The 18,271-nt window shown below is 55.5% G+C and overlaps 1 protein-coding gene across 2 annotated transcripts; it reads right to left on the bottom strand.

Annotated features, from left to right (window-relative positions):
* Positions 1-4: 4 nt before the first annotated feature.
* Positions 5-18,058, bottom strand: RAVER1 (ribonucleoprotein, PTB binding 1). Of its 2 annotated transcripts, XM_010349631.3 has the most exons (14): positions 17,794-18,058; positions 15,124-15,190; positions 11,705-12,174; positions 6,641-6,832; positions 6,413-6,542; positions 5,907-6,001; positions 4,775-4,862; positions 4,291-4,502; positions 4,101-4,194; positions 3,904-4,025; positions 2,811-2,885; positions 1,994-2,137; positions 1,468-1,551; positions 5-1,378 (listed from the first exon to the last, which is right to left on the bottom strand). In XM_010349631.3, the coding sequence occupies exons 1-14, from the start codon at positions 18,010-18,012 to the stop codon at positions 1,232-1,234; spliced, it is 2,139 nt and encodes a 712-aa protein (XP_010347933.2). In that variant the 5' UTR covers positions 18,013-18,058; the 3' UTR covers positions 5-1,231. The 2 variants fall into 2 exon arrangements, with proteins under 2 accessions (XP_010347933.2, XP_003938998.2); XM_003938949.4 differs by having other exon boundaries at positions 3,904-4,194.
* Positions 18,059-18,271: the final 213 nt, after the last annotated feature.

Here is an 18,271-nt window from a genome sequence, read left to right as displayed (position 1 = left end):
CAGCTTTGATTTCTTTAAAACCATTTACTTACAAACTTTAATTCAGCAAAGGTCCATGTGGGGAGATTGGGGTTGGGGGTGAAAAATCCCCGTGGAGTGGATGTGGGTCCCCAGAGTCAGGGGAGGGAAGCTGGTGGCCCAGTTAGCCTGTGGCAGGGCCCAGGGTCACCTCAGGTCGATAGGTCCTGCTGGTGGACAGGCCCAGAGCTTATCTGCATGGAGTGCTAATTTCTGGCACTGGGCTGAAAGGCCAGTTCCAGGGCTCTGGCCTGGGGCAGGCAGGCAGATTTCAAGAATTCAACTTCAACAAGGGGGTGACAGCAGAGGCTCCGGGAGATGGGTACAATGCCCGACTCCCACAGACAGATGTCAGGGGGACTAGCAGAGAAAGCCCATCTCTGCACCAAGTCCCGGGCAGGAAGGGGTGATGGGGCTGGTTCACCAAGAGGAAGGCTTTGGCCTTCTACTGTCCCCAGGGTAGAGATCCTGGGTAGGGTGGCCCGATACCTAGGCCAGGGCTGTTTGGTCCATAGTCAAGCTCCCAGAGCTCCACATCTGTGGCTCTGGCCAGCAGGGCCTGGGGCCCAGCTTTTAAGGCATCAGAAGGGGAGGGGGTTTCGGCAGGGACCCCAGGGCTGGGGTACAGGCCAGATGGGCAGGCAGGGACAGGAGACAGCATGCCTGCAGCAGATGTGGGAAAAAGAGCTGTTTCGAACCGTAAAGTGTGGAATGGTGGCCCAGACAGGCCGGACCTTGAAAGAATCAGAGCTGGGGGTTGTCCTGGGTGGTCTGAAGAATAAAAATTAGAAAAGGAAACAGAAGTCAGCTGTCAAAGTTAAAAAAAGGAGACAGTTTCTGTATCCTCACGGGAGGTGAGGGAAACCTCCAAGGCACTCGAAAGGCCAAAATTACAGGAGCAGTGGAGGCAGGAGGGCTCCGGAGAGACGGGCACAGCAGAGGAGGAGATGAGGGGAGGGGAGAGCAGGCCGGGGCCCCTCTCTCTTAAGGCTGCAGGGTTTCGGCGTGGGAGCAGGCCAGAGGCACAGTGAAGCCTCCAGACTCCCCCATACCCCTTAGGCTCCTGGGGCTCCGGCTGGTTGGTCAGTAAAGTCTTTCAGAGATTTTTCTATTACCGAAAGAGAGAAGATGGTTTAAAAAAACACAAAACAAACACCAGAAAACTCAAAAGCGATTTGGTGCAGGCCCTTGAGTTATCTCTGGCACCAGCCACTTAGAAAATCCTCTTCCGCTTCAGGTAGGAGTCTGCGTAGTGGCCGCCAAGGCCCTGGGAGTGCTGGCCCACGTAGCTGCCTTCTGGGCTGGGCTCGGGGGAGGGCAGCAGGTGGGCAAAGCTGCGTTTCTGGCCACCCAGTGGGGTCTGGAGACAGAGGGCAGGGCAGGGCGGGTCAGGGGCCGCTGGGGGTCTGGGGCTCCCCAGCCCTGCATGTCCCCACCCCCTGCCCGTACCTTCAGCAGGTGGCTGTGACCATTAGGTCCAGGGCCGAGGCCCAGCAGCCCTTCTCCGGAGCCCATCGGGGAAGAGCCAATTGCCTGGGAGAAATGGAGAGAGGGGGGACAGGTCACTCCCTGGGGGCCGGAGGAAGCAACCCTCTGTCCAAGGAAAAGCGAGGGGTTCGAGGGGTTTCAGGTTCAAATTTTGCTTCTGCTACTTTCTAGCTATGAGACCTGGGGCTGATTACTCCATTTTATCTGAGCCTGTTTTCTCATCTGTCAAATGGGGCCAATAGCACCCACAGCCCAGGCTGTAGAGGGAGGAAGTACCAGAATGCCTGGAAGGCTAGCAGTGCTGGGTCCTTGACGCACAGGGGTGGATGGAGGACGACAGGCTGTTTCTACTCTACCCTGAGCAAGACCGACCCCTGCCACCACCCCAGCTTTGGCCTGGGCACTGAGGGTCACAGAGCCCCGGTAGCAGGTGCCCCTGAATCCTGATTGTCCCAGGGGGCCCTGCTCAGCCAGAGAGGCTCCTCACCTTGCTGAGGTGGCTCTGCTTGAGGCCAGCCTGCAGGCCGCTGGTGAAGTAGGAAGTGGGCGAGCCTGAATAGAAGTGAGACAGGGGCCCCCCGCCACTCCCACCACTGCTCCGTTCGCTGAAGCCACTGGGCGGGGGGGACATCTGCAGAGGAAGGGTCGGTGGAGTGAAGCAGACAACTATAGGACCCAGCCCTTTGCACAGGATCCTCCGAAATGATTCTGGGCTCTGCAAAGACTAGCTTTGGCTAATAGGAATGAAGAGAGCTGGCATGTGGGTGCCCGCCTCCTCTTCCTCCTCCAGGAACCTGGGGATCAACACTGCACGAATGGGCACAGAGACACTGTGCAGCCTATGGATGCCAAACGTGTGAGGCCACATAGCTCACTGAGGCCCAGGAGAGTGGAGGGGACCGCCCACTGCCCGGCAGAGTAGCAAGAAGTAATACAATGCCTGGCATGGCATGGTGGCTCATGCCTGTGATCCTAGCAGGTCCAGACCAGCCTGGACAACATAGGGAGACTTCATCTCCACAAAAAGTACAAAAATTAGGCATCATGGTGGTGAGTCTCTATGGCCTCAGCTACTCAGGAGGCTGAAGTGAGAGGATCGCTTGAGAGGAGTTTGAGGCCAGTGAGCTATGATGGAGCCACTGCACTCCAGTCTGGGCAACACAGTGAGATCCTGTCTCAAAATAACCCACAAAGAACATACCAAATACAAGGTCTGCTATTCTAGGCTACTAAGTCATGACACAGCTGGCTTATCATGCAGTAAAAGCTGATTGCTACACACGCCATACCAGGATGGCCCTTACCTTGTGTCGACTGGGTCCGTGAGGCCCAAGGGCTGGTTCCCGTGGGTGGGAGAAGAGCCGCCGAGGTCCCACGTCCTGAATGAAAGTGGGAGAAGCACATTGGGTTGGGATATGTCCCAGCCTCACCCCGGCTGAACTCCATGCAGATCTGTCAGGGAGATACCACTCTAGGACTAGGAGGGGGCAAATTTGGGGCTGGATACAGCTCGGCTCCAGCCAGGGATGGCTGCTGTACAGGGGCATACCCCCAGTGGGCCTAGGTGTTTGGAGTTTTCCAGGCAAGCTGGGAATTCGAGCTGTGTGGATTCTTGCAGTTTTCCTGTGTTGGCATTCTGGTTATTTGTTTGAAATCCAGCAGGAACCAAACATAACCCAGGTGGCATGTGGGTGGCCAGTTTGCAATTTCTGACCTGTGAAGGAGGTTGGCATCATAGAAGGACCAAATCCCCAGGGGTACAGACAGGAATCAAAGGTGGGAGAGAGGGGAAAAAAAGGGCAAGCCCTGTATCTGGGAAGAGACAGTATGGTCTCTCAGGAAAGACTGACAGAGACGCAGGATGACAGACAGACTGAGATGAAAGATCCTCCAGGTCTTGGGAATGGACAGACAGGCAGATAGACAGGAAGCAGGGGCTGATGTGCAGAAACAGGAAACTAAGCATGAGGCCAGGCACGGTGGCTCTTGCGTGTAATCCCAGCACTTTGGGAGGCTGAGGCGGGCAGCTCACTTGAGGTCAGTATTTTGAGACCAGCCTGGACAACATAGCGAGATTCCGTCTCTATCAAAAATTTAAAAATTAGCTGGGCATGGTGGCACATGCCTGTGGTCCCAGCTCCTTGGGAGGTTGAGGTGCAAGGACTGCCTGAGCCCAGAAGGTTGAGACTGCAGAGGCTGCAGTGAGCTATGATCGCACCACTCCCCTCCAGCCCAGGCAACAGAGGGAGACCCTGTCTCTAAAAAGAAAAAAGACTGTATCCGGCACGTTCCCTGCTGCCTCTCTAGCATGTGGCCTAGCCCAGTCAGTCGTAGAGAAATATCAATTTGGAAAATGATTTGGCCTCAGGGGACAGAGAGCCACAGCCAGGCACTCACCGAGGGGTAGTCGAAGCCGTAGCTGTCAGAGAGCCCTGGTTCGGGGGGCAGGCGGGTGCTGCTGAGGGGGCTGAGCAGGCGGGACTTGAGCTGGAAGGCTTTGCTGCTGCCACCTCCGGGGGCTGGGGGGTTAGGTGGGGGGCCCTCAGCTGGGTGGCGGCTTCTCCCGGCGCCTCCCCAGCCCCGGACCTCCTTACCCGCCAGGTTGCTGGCTGGGAGCAGGCTGTGTAGGTTCAGGTAGGGATTCAGGGGAATCCGGTAGTCCTTGGGGGGCTCCCCCAGCAGTGAGACCTGCAGCGGGAGGGCTGGATTCGAGAAGGCCCCCAGGAGAGGGGACCCTGCGGAACAGGAGGCTTGTGCGGTGCCGCGCGCAGGGCAGGGCCTTACCCCAGGGGGCGTCGGCAGAGGCCCACTGTCTTTCTGGAGGCCTCTGAGGCCAGAGCCTCGGAGCCCCACGGGGGCAGGGGGAGGAGTGAGCCGGGCCACTGGGGGACCCAGGCCCAGGGACTCCCGGTCACCCCCAGCAGGGCCAAGCACGGATGGCAGCAGGGGTGGTGGCTTCCCTCGCCGGGGTGGCAGCTCCGGGGGCAGGCCCCCTCCTAGGGAGGGAAGGAGGATTTCAGGGGCCCAGGCACACAGAACCCCTCTCCCTACGGCTCTCCAGCTCCCACCTGGACCACGGCCCAGTGCTCAAGGGACAAATCCATGCTGGCCACTGAACACAGCTCATGCCTGGGCCTGGGGTGGGGGACACCCAACTGACGGGACCAGGGCGCTGGGACCCACAGAGGTTGGGTCACTCGCCCAAGGCCACATAGCAGGGAAGGAAGGGGAAGGGCACAGGGGACACTGTGGGCGGGGTCTGCATTACCTGCAGGCAGCTCCCCAAGGAGGGGGTTGGCCGGCTGGGCCCCAGATTGGAGGGCGCCCAGGGGTGAGTCTCCCAGGATGCCGGGCTTCTAGGGACAGAGTACAGACAGCTGCAGATGGGGGCGGGGTGGCCCAGGGAAGCAGACAGGTGTGGCCCAGAGTCTTGGCAGACACACCCAGACTCCAGGGCACAACCAGTCCTGGGCAGACAGGCATGGGGTTCCCTACTGCCCACCACCCTCCACCCCCATCACTCATCCTATCAGCCATGGTGACCGAGGGTCTCCTGAGCATCCAGCCCCAGTAGCCTGGCTGATGATCACAGCACAGTATCAACTGCAGCCATATGGAGTGGGACAGCCACACAGGATTTCAGCCCCTTTTAGTCACAGAAGGCCAGACCCACAAGATCATATACTGTCAGTTACCACCAGACACAGATACACCGATGCTACTGACTTATAGAATCCAGACACCAGACAAGGCGGAGCATGAGTGTATGTTTGTGGATCTGTGTGTGTGTCTGTGTGTGTAGATCTGTCTTTGTTTCTATGTGTCCGTGAATCTGTCTTGTGTCTCTGTGTGTGTGTGCGTCTACGTGTCTTTGTCTTACGTCTTTTTGTGTCTATGTCTCTGTGTGTACAGCATGTTTGTGACTGTGTATACCTGTTTATATGTGTGACGTGTGTGTGTGTGTGTGTGTGTGCGCGCGCACGCGCGTATGGGTGCGCAGTGAGGGGGTGGGCCTGGAGTTTCTTCTCCAGGTGGCTCTTCCACAGGGGAGCTTCCAAGCAGTCTATTCACAACCTGGTGCCCTAAAGCGGCACTCCCGGCCCACACCCAGTTATAGGCTGTAAATGGGCGTGTCCAGGCCCCCTAACCCCACCCCAGGCACCAAGGCCAGGGGCCCTCTCCAGAATGGAGGGAAAGAAGGCAAACCCTGTCATGAGTGATTGCCGGAGGGTTTGGGGATGTGGGTGGGAAAGGCAGGGGCTCGGGGGAGTCAGCCTTACCCTGGTTCTGGGCCCCCGGGCCACAGCCAGAGGTCCCCCCACTCCACCGATCACACCAGCTGTGTTGTAAAGAGTGTGGAGGGGCTGTGGAACAGTGGGTAAGGGGGACACGTGTGTTACCTTCTGGCTCTGGGTCTGCAGGGCGAGTTGCAACAGTGCTGTGGACAGGGCTGGTCCATTGAGCAGCGGCATGGCTGGGGGGGCACCCAGGAGGCCTGGAGGGAGACAAAGGGGCATGCATGGGCAGGGGTACCCGTGTCTTCCCTCCTGCCTGATGACACACAGCCCTGATGAAACCATTGATGGGGCAGGAAACTGACGCTCTGAGGCATGGGTGGGGTGAGCAGTGGACTTGCCCAAAGGAAGGATCTAGAATGGGCAGTGGCTACTCCAGGAAAGGGTAGCCCCCTCTCGCCAGCACCCACCGCACTGCAGGCTGATGTGTGGCCCTGGTCCTGGCCCCCAGCTGCGGACAGCAGCAGGTCCCCCCACGACTCCATTCTCCCCCTCAGCCCTACTCCTGGGGCTCCAGTCACCGGGGCCGAGATGAGCAGTTTTGGGGAGAGCCGAGGACAGGGCTGAAGCCTGTGTTCTGCACACTGGGCCCCTGCCCAGCCCCGACTTACCCTGCTTCCCCCCCGTGCTGCTGTGGAGCAGGGGGTTGAGCAGCAGCTGGAGGGAGGCGGACGGGCCCAGGTTGTTGAGCAGCTGCAGGATGTTGGGCTCGGGGAGGAGCCCCTTCCCCCGATTGAGGGCCTGCGAGAAGAGGCAGAACCAGCTCAGCGCACCGCTGGGGCCCTCACATCCCCACGGGGCGCCCAACCCCACTGCCACCCCTACCCACACACGCTCACCGTGGCCTGGGCAGCGATGAGTGCGGCCAGCATGCTGCGGCCAGGGGGCCCAGGGGCACAGAAGGAGACTCGAAGGTGGCTGCCCCCCAGGGCCAGGCCATCTGCCCACTGCTGCGCCTCCTCTGCCATCTGAGCCGTTTCATACTCCAGCACCGCGAAGCCCTTCAGCTGCCCGTCCTGGCCGCACGCCAGCTGCGGGGGGAAGGCAGACAGTCATGAGCACCTGAGAAGCAGTGACTGCACCACCCCAGGAAGTGACAACTGTAATGAGTTGTGGGGGGTGAACTCCATGCCAGGCTGTCCTGTCCCCCGTTCCTGCATCAGCTCATCTGATCTCCCCAATGACCCTGGGAGGCTGCATCATACCCATTTCTCAGAAAAGGTGAATGAGGCACAGAGAGGTCAGCGCACCCAAGGCCATGCAGTTGGACGGAGGGCAGAGCTGGGAGCCGCCTCACCACCAAAGCCAAGGCCATAGAGGGACTTGGGACTTCAGAGTACACCAAGGTGCAAAGTGCGGGAAGGGGCACGTGGCTTTGGGGTGCCGCCCGACGACCAGCCTCAGGCCAAGGACACTGTAGCTGGGGCTGGGAGGGGAGAAGCCCAGCCTGTAGCTGAAGCAGGTGGCTTCCGAGCTTGGGTTCCAGGCTGTCTGTAATTCCAGCACTTTGGGAGGCTAAGGTGGGCAGGTCATTTGAGGTCAGAGTTCAAGACCAGCCTGACCAACGTGACGAAACCCCATCCCTACTAAAAATAAAAAATTAGCCGGGTGTGGTGGGACATGCCTGTAATCCCAGCTCCTTGGGAGGCTGAGGCAGGAGAATCACTTGAACTCAGGAGGCAGAGGTTGCAGCAAGCCAAGATCATACTGCTGCACTCCAGTCTAGGCGACAGAGTGAAACTCCATTTCAAAAAAAAAGAAAAAAGGCAGGCACTGTCAGCACCCCCCTACTGTGTATCCGGGCTCAGAGACGGATAGACCCTTGTCCAAGCCACAGTCTAGATCTGGGATCAGACAAGGCCAGACTGACAGCCTTCATGGGACTGGCCACATCACGGTGGTGGTGATGGCTGTCCCAAGAAACAGTGCTACAGCTGGATGAGGTGGCGCCGGGCTAAAGATCCAGCTGGGGCGGAAGTATTGCTTAAGCCCAGGAATTCAGCTATGATTGAGCCACTGCACTCCAAAGACAGAGCAAGACCCTGTTGCTTTAAAAAAAAAAAAAAAAAAGGCCGGGCGCGGTGGCTCAAGCCTGTAATCCCAGCACTTTGGGAGGCCGAGGCGGGTGGATCACGAGGTCAAGAGATCGAGACCATCCTGGTCATCATGGTGAAACCCCGTCTCTACTAAAAATACAAAAGCTGAGGCAGGAGAATTGCTTGAACCCAGGAGGCGGAGGTTGCGGTGAGCCGAGATCGCGCCATTGCACTCCAGCCTGGGTAACAAGAGCGAAACTCCGTCTCAAAAAAAAAAAAAAAAAAAAAAAAAAGCCAGGCGTGGTGACTCACGCCTCTAATCCCAGCACCCCAGCACTTTGGGAGGCTGAGGTGGGCGAATCAGGAGGTCAGGCGATTGAGACCATCCTGACCAGTATGGTGAAACCCTGTCTCTACTAAAAATACAAAAAATTAGCTGGGTGTGGTGGCATGTGCCTGTAGTCCCAGCTACTCGGGAGGCTGAGGCAGGGGAATCACTTGAATCTGGGAGGCAGAGGTTGCAGTGAGCCGAAATTGAGCCACTGTACTCCAGTGTGGGTGACAGAGTAAGACTCTGTCTCAAAAAAAAAAAAAAAAAAAAAAGAATCAGCAAGGGGTAGGGAAGGAAGGGCTCTCTTTTTTTTTCTCTTCCAGGACATCCATGAGGTGAAAGGAAGGGCTCTCGTTCCAGACAGTGGCCAAGAAGGTAGCAATGCTATGGGAAATAGTTGGGCCTGGGCCCCCACACTTGCTGACTGCTGGGGCCGGGAATGTATAGGTAGCACCCCTTCACCTCTGCCCATGCTCTGTGCCAAGGGTTAGGCATGGATCTCCAATAATCATATCCATTTTTTTTTTTTTTTTTTGAGACAAAGTTTAGCACTGTCACCCAAGCTGGAGTGCAGTGATGCGAAGGACTCACTGTAACCACCATCTCCTGGGTTCAAGTGATTCTCGTGCCTCAGCCTCTTCAAAGCTGGGATTACAGGCATACACCACCATACCTGGCTACTTTTTTTTTTTTTTTTTTTTTTTGTATTTTTAGTAGAGATGGGGTTCCTGTTAGCCAGGCTGGTCTCGAACTTTTTGACCACCATGCCCTGCTGTTTTTCTTGTTGTTGATTGATTTATTTATTTTTTGGGACAGGGTTTCACCATGTTGGTCAGGTTGGCCTCAAATTCCTGATCTCAGGTGATTTACCCGCCTTGGCCTCCCAAAGTGCTGGGATTATAGGTGTGAGCCACTACTCCTGGCCTTTTTTTTTTTTTTTTTCTTAAGACGGAGTCTCACTCTGTCTCCCAAGCTAGAGTGCAGTAGCGCAATCCTGGATCACTGCAACCTCCGCCTCTCGGGTTCAAGCTATTCTCCTGCCTCAGCCTCCAGAGTAGTTGGGGTTACAGGCCTGCGTCACCACATGCAGCTAACTTTTTTGTATTTTTAGTAGAAACAGGGTATCACCATGTTGGCCAGGCTGACCTTAAACCCCTGATCTCAAGTGGTCCACCCACCTCGGCCTCTCAAAGTGCTGGGATTACAGGCGTGAGCCACCACACCCAGCCTGTTATCTTTTTTAAATATAGAGATGGGGTCCCACTATCTCACCCAGACTAGTCTTTAACTCCTGGTCTCAAGCGATCCTCCTGCCTCAGCCTCCCAACAGATACCTAGTTTAAATGGGGCACCGATACCCAACTTACATGAGAGGGACCCATTCAAAGCCACGGAGGTGAGGGTCTGAGCCTAGGACTGTCTCTCTTTTTCTTTGAGATGGAAGTCTAGCTCTGTTGCCAAGGCTGTAGTGCCATGGTGCTGTGATGAGATCATGACTCATTGCAGCCTCGGACTTCCAGGATCAAGTGATCCTCCTACCTCAGCCTCCTGGGTAGCTGGGGCCACATGCGTGCCATCACACCAGTCTATTTTTGTACACAGGATTTCACCATATTGCCCAGGCTGGTCTCGAACTCTTGAGCTCAAGGGATCCATCCACCTCAGCTTCCCAAAGTGTTGGTGTTACAGTCATTGAGTCACTCTGCCCAGCCAGGACTATCCCTTCTAAGCCTCTGCACTGGCCTTCTCTTGGCTGGCCCAGGCTCTGGAGCTAGGCTGCAGCATTCTGATCCCAGCTCTGCCAGACCCTGGCTATTAAACCCTGGACAAGTTACTTGACCCCTCTGTGCCTTGGTATCCTCACCTGAAAATGAGAAATGAGCTACCTGCCTCTCAGGGTTGACATAGGATGAAGCAACCGAAGGTTACATACTCAGAATCCACAGCGAGTGCTGGAAGAATGACCCCTTCGGGATCTCTGGGGATCAAGACCTTTTGGGGGCCCTTAGAGAGCGTGTCTGGCCTATTCTTGCCCAACTGCGCCTGTCTCAGGGCGAGGCACACACACAAAAGTGTCTGGCATGTGTGGCCTGAATGAACGAGGGACTGTTTTGCCAACCCATTGTGCAAATACTGAGTCCCTGCTTACGGAGAAGGGAAACTGCAGATCAGAGAGCCAGTGACTGGCCTGAGCTCGAGGGCAGGGCTGGTATCTGGTGAAGCCTCAGTCTCTGACCTCAAGGCTCAAATAGACTGTGGGCTCCTCTGCAACCTTCTCAATGCCTGGCCTGGGTCAGGGACCCCATGGGAGGTCTGATGAGGGTACTAGCGAATGAGGAGGTGAGTGGTGAGCAAGCCTTGAGATCCACAGTTACAAGGGTGACCTCCTCTGCATCTGACAGAGGGACAAAAAGGCTGGAGGTTGCACAGGGATTCAAATCCCTTGGCCAGGCACAGTGGCTCATGCCTGTAATCCCAGCACTTTGTGAGGCCAAGGCAGGCGGATCACCTGAGGTCAGGAGTTTAAGACCAGCCTGGTCAACAAGGCAAAACCCTGTCTCTACAAAAAATTCCAAAGTTAGCTGGGCATGGTGGCTGGCACCTGTAATCCCAGCTACTCAGGAGGCTGTGGCAGAAGAATCACTTAAACCCAGGAAGCAGAGGTTGCAGTAAGCCGAGATTGGGCCACTGCATGCCATCTTGGGCGAGAGAGCAAGACTCTGGCTCAAAAAACAAAACAAGTGGCCGGGCACAGGGCTCATGCCTGTAATCCCAACACTTTGGGAGGCCAAGGCGGGTGGATCACAAGGTCAGGAGTTCGAGTCCAGACTGACCACCATGGTGAAACCCCGTCTCTACTAAAAATATGAAAATTAGCCAGGTATGGTGGCACGTGCCTGTAATCCCAGCTACTCAGGAGGTCAAGGCAGGTTACTTGAAGCCAGGAGGTGGAGGTTGCGGTGAGCCAAGATCACACCACTGTACTCCAGTCTGGGCGACAGAGCAAGACTTTGTCTCAAAAACAAACAAACAAACAAAACAAATCCCAGGACTCTCACCCACTGCACCACGTGGCCTCTCTAGCAAGAACCTCATTCAAAGCTGTATGATGTCACTGGTGCCTTATAAGCAAAAGGATCTAGATTAGAAAAGGCAGATGAGGCTGGGTGCAGTGGCCTACGCCTATACAATTCCAGCACTTTGGAAGGCCGAGGCAGGTGGATCACCTGAGGTCAGGAGTTCAAGACTAGCCTGACCAACATGGTGAAATCCCATCTCTACTAAAAGTATAAAAATCAGCCATGTGTGGTGGCAGGCACCTGTAATCCCAGCTACTCGGGAGACTGAGGCAGGAGAATCACTTTAACCCGGGAGGCAGAGGTTGCAGTGAGATGAGATTGCATCACCACACTCCAGCCTGGGCAACAAAGTGAGATTCTATCTCGGAAAAAGAAAAAAGAAAAAAGAAAAAGCAGATGACTCCTTCCGGTGCTCTGGCCTGGTGCCTGCTCCCCAGTGCTCTCCACAGGGCTCACCTGGCAGAAGGTGGGGGTGTGGACAGCCGACAGTGCCCGGCGCAGAGCGTCCACATCGTTGAAGCCAGGTGGCAGGCGGTCCACACAGAGGCAGCGGGAGTGGAGAAGGGCAGGCGTCAGCTGCCCGGCATCCGTCCAGTGCACGTAGAGGGTGCGCGGGCCCAGCGGCTTGCCCAGCAGGTCCGACTTGGCACGGGCGGCTGAGTCCTTCTTCATGTACTCAGCAAAGCCGTAGCCCTTGGAGTGGCCGGTGCGCTCGCTGTAGACCAGGAAACAGCGCTCCAGGCTGCCGAAGGGCCGCACCAGCTCCTCGAACTGCTGCTGTGTGAAGCTGGGGGGCAGGTTGGCCACACACAGCAGGGCATCCGTGGGCTGCAGCTGCACCGACAGCTCGTGCTCCCGAAGGCGTCTCTGGTGAAAAGCGCGGATGGCGGCCTCGGCCTGCTCCCCATTCAGCAGGGTCACAAAGGCTGCAGTGGGAGGAGAGCAGCTCCAGGTCAGTGGAGCCCCAAAGGCCTGCCCCTCCACCCCCCACCCTCTAAACCAGGTGGGACCTGCAAATGCTGGGCATCTCGGGTGCCAGCCTTGGTGACTCACATAGGCAAGTGCGCCTGCCACTGACTCTGGGCTCCACAAAGCCCTCTCCCTCTCCCAGCCCCGCATCCACGTGCACCCACAGCAGCACCCACCAACTGTGGACCTGGCTCTGTCCTAAGAATGCCACGAATCACTTGGGTCATATCAAGGGCGGTGGTTAAGCCCATGCTCATTGGAGCCTGGAGTTAAGCCTCAAGCCCCAGGTGGCTTTGGGGGTATCAGTTTCCTTATCTGTCAAATGGATGTAACTTAATCATCACAATCAACATTTTGACAGCAAAGAAACGGACCCAGAGCAGCAACCCTGTGCCTGAGTAGAGGAGCCTGAACTTGAACCCAGGCAGCCAGGCTCCAGAGCCCCGCTCTACAAACTGCCCACCCCTGCCACCTTTCCAGGCCACCAGTGCCCCTCAACCCTGAGGCCACGTGCTGCCCCGGATTTGCGACCCACCCAGCAGCTGCAGGAAGCTTTGTTCAAAACGATAAACCCATCACTCCGCACCTATCTGGTGGCTTCTAGCTGCAGGCTGCAGGACAGCCTGCATGGGCTTGCTGACCTCCCCTCACCTCACCACTGCTCCCCGGACCACGCCAGGCAAGCTCCAGAGAGGCCTTTGTAGCTGCTGTTCCCTGAGCATGGAACACTGAGCCCCACCTCCTCACCTGTTAACCTGTACCCATCCACAGATCAGAACTCAAATGTCACTTCTCCCAAGAAGCCTACCCGGACTGCTCCTGTGTCAGATCCCGGCTTTGTGCCGCCACTGTGCCCTGTAATTTTTGGTCCCCAAGGACCGTTTCACCTTCATATTTGCAGTTGTTTAAATAACATCCTCCTCCCAAGAACAGACTGGCTCTGTGTGGTTCAGAGCTATGTCCCCTGCACCTGACACATAGTAAGTGCTCAATAAATACATATTGAAAGACTATGTGAACAAAAGTGTCACTCAACATCTGGATCCCTGGTGCTAGAGCACACTAGGTGCTCAGCAAACATTTGACTTGTTGACCCTGCCACTGTTTACCAAGTGCCTACTACTATGCACTGGAATCCCAGTGTTTTAGGCTTTATTTATTTATTTTTTTGAGACAGAGTCTCACTCTGTCTCCTGGCTGGAATGCAGTGACGCAATCTCAGCTCACTGCAACCTCCACCTCCCGGATCATGTAATTTTGCTCCCTCAGCCTTCCAGGCAGCTGGGACTACAGGCATGCGCCACCATGTCCGGCTAATTTTTTTTTTTTTTTTTTTGGTATTTTTAGTAGAGATGGGGTTTCACCATGTTGGCCAGAATGGTCTGGATCTCTTGACCTCGTGATCCACCTGCCTTGGCCTCCCAAAGTGCTGGGATTATAGGCATGAGCCACTGTGCCCAGCCTTTTAGGCCTTTTAACATATTTGGTTCCATGGCCAACTCAGGCAGGTCATAACATGTTAAGAGACACATTACAGTCACGCTTAATTAGTTGGTGAGACAACTGAGCCCAAGGAAGGGTCAATCACTTGCCCACAGCCACAGACCAGGATTCAAACTCGAGGTCTTTTTGCCTTCAGGGCCCAAGATTTTAATCACTATTCTAGCCTGCCAGGTAGGTCTCTGAGGGACACCTGTCCTTCACTCCTTCCCACAAGTTACAGGCTGAAAGCAAAGGCCCTGGGATGTCTAACACCTGGCACAATGCCTTGGGGACACAGATACCCACTGAGGCACTGAGGGCCTCCCACTTGGGGGAACCACGGCTGACAAGACCTGTCCCCATTCTCATGCAGCTGACCACTCCGTAGAGGAGGCAGGTGGGTGGGCCAGCAACAACAGCCCAGCCTGCTCAGTGCTATAATGGGGAGCTGCCCAACCCCACGTGGGTGGGGCCTGGATAGAAGAGAGGACAGCAAAGAACAGTGGCAGAGTGAACAGCCCAGAACCTCATGGGCACCCGAGAAGATGACGGCAAGGCTGAAGCACATCCTCCCAAGGCAGCATGTGGAGGAGCCTCAGATTTTGAGAAGAAAAGAATGATCAAGGTTAGGAGTAGGTTTGATCAGACTGGCAGCAAGATTGGAGCTTGCTACCTGGGAGAGAACAAGTAGCAACATGAAACCATGGTGGTCAGGGGAAGGCAGCCATTTACACAGAGATGGAGGGGCAAGGCCCAGGTGGAAGCCAAAGGAATAGAGCGTCTAAAAAGACCACACAGGGCCGAGCATGCTGGCTCATCCCTGTAATCCCAGCACTTTGGGAGGCTGAGGCGGGCGGATCACTTGAGGTAAGGAGTTCGAAACCAACCTGGCCAACATGGTGAAATCCCATCTCTACTAAAAATACAAAAATTAGTCGGGTATGGTTGTACACGCCTGTAATCCCAGCTATTCAGGAGGCTGAGGCAGGAGAATGGCTTGAACCCAGGAGGTGGAGGATGCAGTGAGCCGAGATCATGCCACTGCACTCTAGCCTGGGCGACAGAGTGAGACACTGTCTCAAAAAAAAGACTATACAGGTGGGGTAACTGGGTGACTGGCTAGGTGAGCCAAGAGGGGCAGGAAGAGAATGAGCCCAAGGCCAAGCATTGTTAATTATTCATTCAATGCCAAGCGAGTGGAGCAGGAAAAGAATCAGCCCAATGTTCTCCAGGAGAACATGAAGGCTGTCCCAAGACAGGCACCCAGGATGACAGGCAGATGAGGCAACGAGCCATGCTGGACTGGGGGGCAATACTGGGCCTGCAGCAATGTCGACAATTCAGGGCAGCAGACACTGGGCCAGGGTCCTCCCATCTTCAGGGACAGTCACCCCTGCCTTGGCCCACCCCATGGCCCCACAAACCTGTCCCTTTATATTTGTCCACAAAACAGTACTTGAGCTCATAGGCACGGAGCAGGTCATGTACTTCCTATGGAAACAGAACAGAAAAAACAGAGTTACTAGAGATAGAAGAGGGAACCCAGTGCTGCCTTCATAGCTGCCACCAGCTCTGAAGGCAAGTCAATTACCACCCCCCATTTTACCAATGAGGAAATTGAGGCTCAATGCAATAATTTGGCCAAGGTAATTCTGCCCATACCTGGCAGAGCTGGGTTTCGGAACCTGGCTACAGACTGTGCTATTACCCAGTACAACACGCTCTTAGAGGGAATTCCTTTAGCTTATGCCAGCTAAAGGGGTGGCTTATGCCTGTAATCTCAGCACTTTGGGAGGCCAAGGCAGGTAGATCACCTGAAGTCAGAAGTTCGAGACTACCCTGGCCAACATGGTGAAACCCGGTCTCTACTAAAAATACAAAAATTAGGCTGGGCGCGGTCACTCATGCCTAGTGACTAATCCCAGCACTTTGGGAGTCTGGGGGAGGGGAGTGGATCAAGAGGACAGGAGTTCAAGACTAGCCTGGCCAACATGGTGAAACCTCATCTCTAATAAAAATATAAAAATTATGCAGGTGGTTAGTGTCCTGCCTCTGCCAGCAGCAGTGCCGACTACAGCTCCTGATCAGGAGCTTTTTTTTTTTTTTTTTTTTTTTTTTTCTAAAATAAAAAGAAAAAAAAGTGAAAAAAATATAAAAATTAGCTGGACATGGTAGCGCACGCCTGTAATCCCAACTACTCAGGAGGCTGAGGCAGGAGAATACCTTGAACCCGGGAGGCGGAGGTTGCAGTGAGCCGAATGGTGCCACTGCACTCCAGCCTGGGACAGAGCAAGACTCTATCTCAAAATAATTAATTAATTAACAATAAAAATACAAAAATTAGCCAGGCATGGTGGCATGCACCTGTAATACTAACTACTAGGGAGGCTGATGTGGCAGAATTGCTTGAACCCGGCAGGCGGGGTTGCAGTACGCCACCGCGCTCCAGCCTGAGCGACAAAGGGAGACACTGCTTCAAAAGAAAAACAAGAGTATGCCTTTAGGGAATTCATTTAACCTGTATACTTCCTTTTGTAAGATTCACTGTTTCCAACAACTGTGTAAGTGATATTAACAAAGTCATTTTGTACCCGAGAAAACTGAGGCTAGGTCAAGTAAAGAGACCTGCTGGAGCCCTGCATTTGGGCAGCACAGTGAGGGCAGCACAGCGGCCAGATGCTGCCCACGGGTACCTGACTATAGAGCCATATACTTAGCCCCAAATTGTGTGGGTGCACATGCCTCCCAATTTCCTCCTGCTGACAAGGCTTCGCTCTTGCAAGCCAGCTCATTTAGTTTTTTGTTTTTTTTTTTTAAACAGATAGGGTCTTGTTTTGTCACCTAGGCTAAAGTGCAGTGGCACGAACATAATGCACTGCAGCCTCAACCTTCTAGGCTCAAGCAATCCTCCCACCTCAGCCTCCTCAGTAGCTGGGACTACATGCACACACTACCATGCCTGGCTAATTTAAATTTTTTGTAGAGTAGGGGATTTGCTATGCTACCCAGGCTAGTCTCAAACACTTGGGCTCCAGAGGGTCATTTGCCTCAGCCTCTCAAAGTGCTGGGATTAAAGGCATGAGCCACCGTGCCCAGCATCTCAAGCCAGCTTTGAAGACAAAGTGCTGGGGCCAGACACACTGTGCATCTTGCGGGAGAAACAAAATGTGTTCCCAGCTAAGAAACTGTAGACACTGGGAGGAACACCCAGAAAGAAACCTGACCATCCCTAATGATGCCTGCCCCGATCTGTCCCCAAACTCAGCCCCTCCCAAAATCCTGGGGTCCTACTAGCCACATGCCCACCAATGGGCAGGGAGGGCCAGTGGCAGGTGTGCTGATGGGCCAGAGAGCAGGGAATCTCAGCAGCAGGAAGCGAGAAGCTACTTCACTGCCATAGGGCAGGGCAGTATAGATGCCATTTCCCTGGGTCCAAAGAGCAATGGGAAACGCTGCCCCATGCCGGCCCCATGAAAAAGGCACTCCAAGCAGGAAGATTAGCCACGAGGGGCTCCACAGAACACAGGCCTCACTTCCTTCCTGTAGGTCTGTAGGCTGGTGACAGGAGACCCCATTTTCCCAAATTAATCCTGAGGTTTTGGGGGCCGAGACCCAGAGACTACTGTTAACTTCCGGATTTATCTGAGAGCAGTGAATACACGCGTGATATGAAGGGGCATACTTTCCGCAGTCCTGAAACTTCTAGATTTGAGGTCCCACCACCCTGTGCTAGACTGGGTGCAGAAAAGCACCATCCAAGCAGGGGGCAAAGGTGGCCCAATGTACTGGCCCATTCACAATTCCCCAACAAGACCAAAGCTGTCCGCCCCCTTCCATTCCCCGCCCCCTTCCATCACTTGGTGTCGCCCAAGCCTGTGGTCGCCCCTAGCAACGCCCTCCCTCACATCACAGTCATTCCCCTTTCATCACCGCCCCCCCACATCCCGCTCTTGGTCTCTCCCGATCCCGCGTGGATCAGGTGCTTGGACGCTCCGGTCAACGACCCCCGCCCTCAGTGTTGGTGTCGCCCAGTTCCCCCCGCGCACGCGCACCGTGGTATTTCCCGCCACGATCCCACACCGCCCCCCCCATACCTGGTTGGTCACGTCCCCCGGGAGGCCCCGGATCAGTATCTTGCGGCGGTTACGGAACTGGCGCTCGGTGTGTTCCAGGCGTTTCCGGATCTCTTCTGGATCTAGGGGTGGCAGCTCTTCTTCGGGCGCCCGGCGCTCCGCAGCATCACCGGCTTCGACCTCGGCCCCAGACTCCGGGCTCAGCGGGGCCCGGTGAGTAACGGACACGTCCGCCGCCATCTTGGGAAACCCGGCGCCTTCTGGGACCAGCGAGCCGGGGCGGAGCGGCATAGAGCGGCAACGAGGACGCGCCCGGCGATTGGCTGGGAAAAGCCCCACCTCCTTTCCTCCCACCTCAGCCCATTGGCTAAACCCCAGCCCGCTTCTCAAGAGTTCAAGCTGCGTCTGCGCGCCACAGATCCCGCCCCCTTCCGCCGCAGCGACGCCACTCAGTGGATGTGCACCTGAGTGGGAGAGCCTTGCAGCGCGGGTGGAATCA

Source organism: Saimiri boliviensis, chromosome 14 (genome assembly GCF_048565385.1).
Source record: "Saimiri boliviensis isolate mSaiBol1 chromosome 14, mSaiBol1.pri, whole genome shotgun sequence".
Taxonomy (NCBI): Eukaryota; Metazoa; Chordata; class Mammalia; order Primates; family Cebidae; genus Saimiri; species Saimiri boliviensis.
This window is presented reverse-complemented; position numbering and strand designations above follow the sequence as displayed.

Bases quoted from the DNA above. Each gene is read 5' to 3' on its own strand.
- RAVER1 (XM_003938949.4), bottom strand. From the start codon at position 18,012: ATGGCGGCGGACGTGTCCGTTACTCACCGGGCCCCGCTGAGCCCGGAG. The intron at 15,191-17,793 runs GTATGGGGGGGG...CTGTTTCCATAG, and splicing joins CGGGGGACGTGACCAACCAG to GAAGTACATGACCTGCTCCG. The intron at 1,552-1,993 runs GTGAGGAGCCTC...CATTTCTCCCAG, and splicing joins AGCAGAGCCACCTCAGCAAG to GCAATTGGCTCTTCCCCGAT.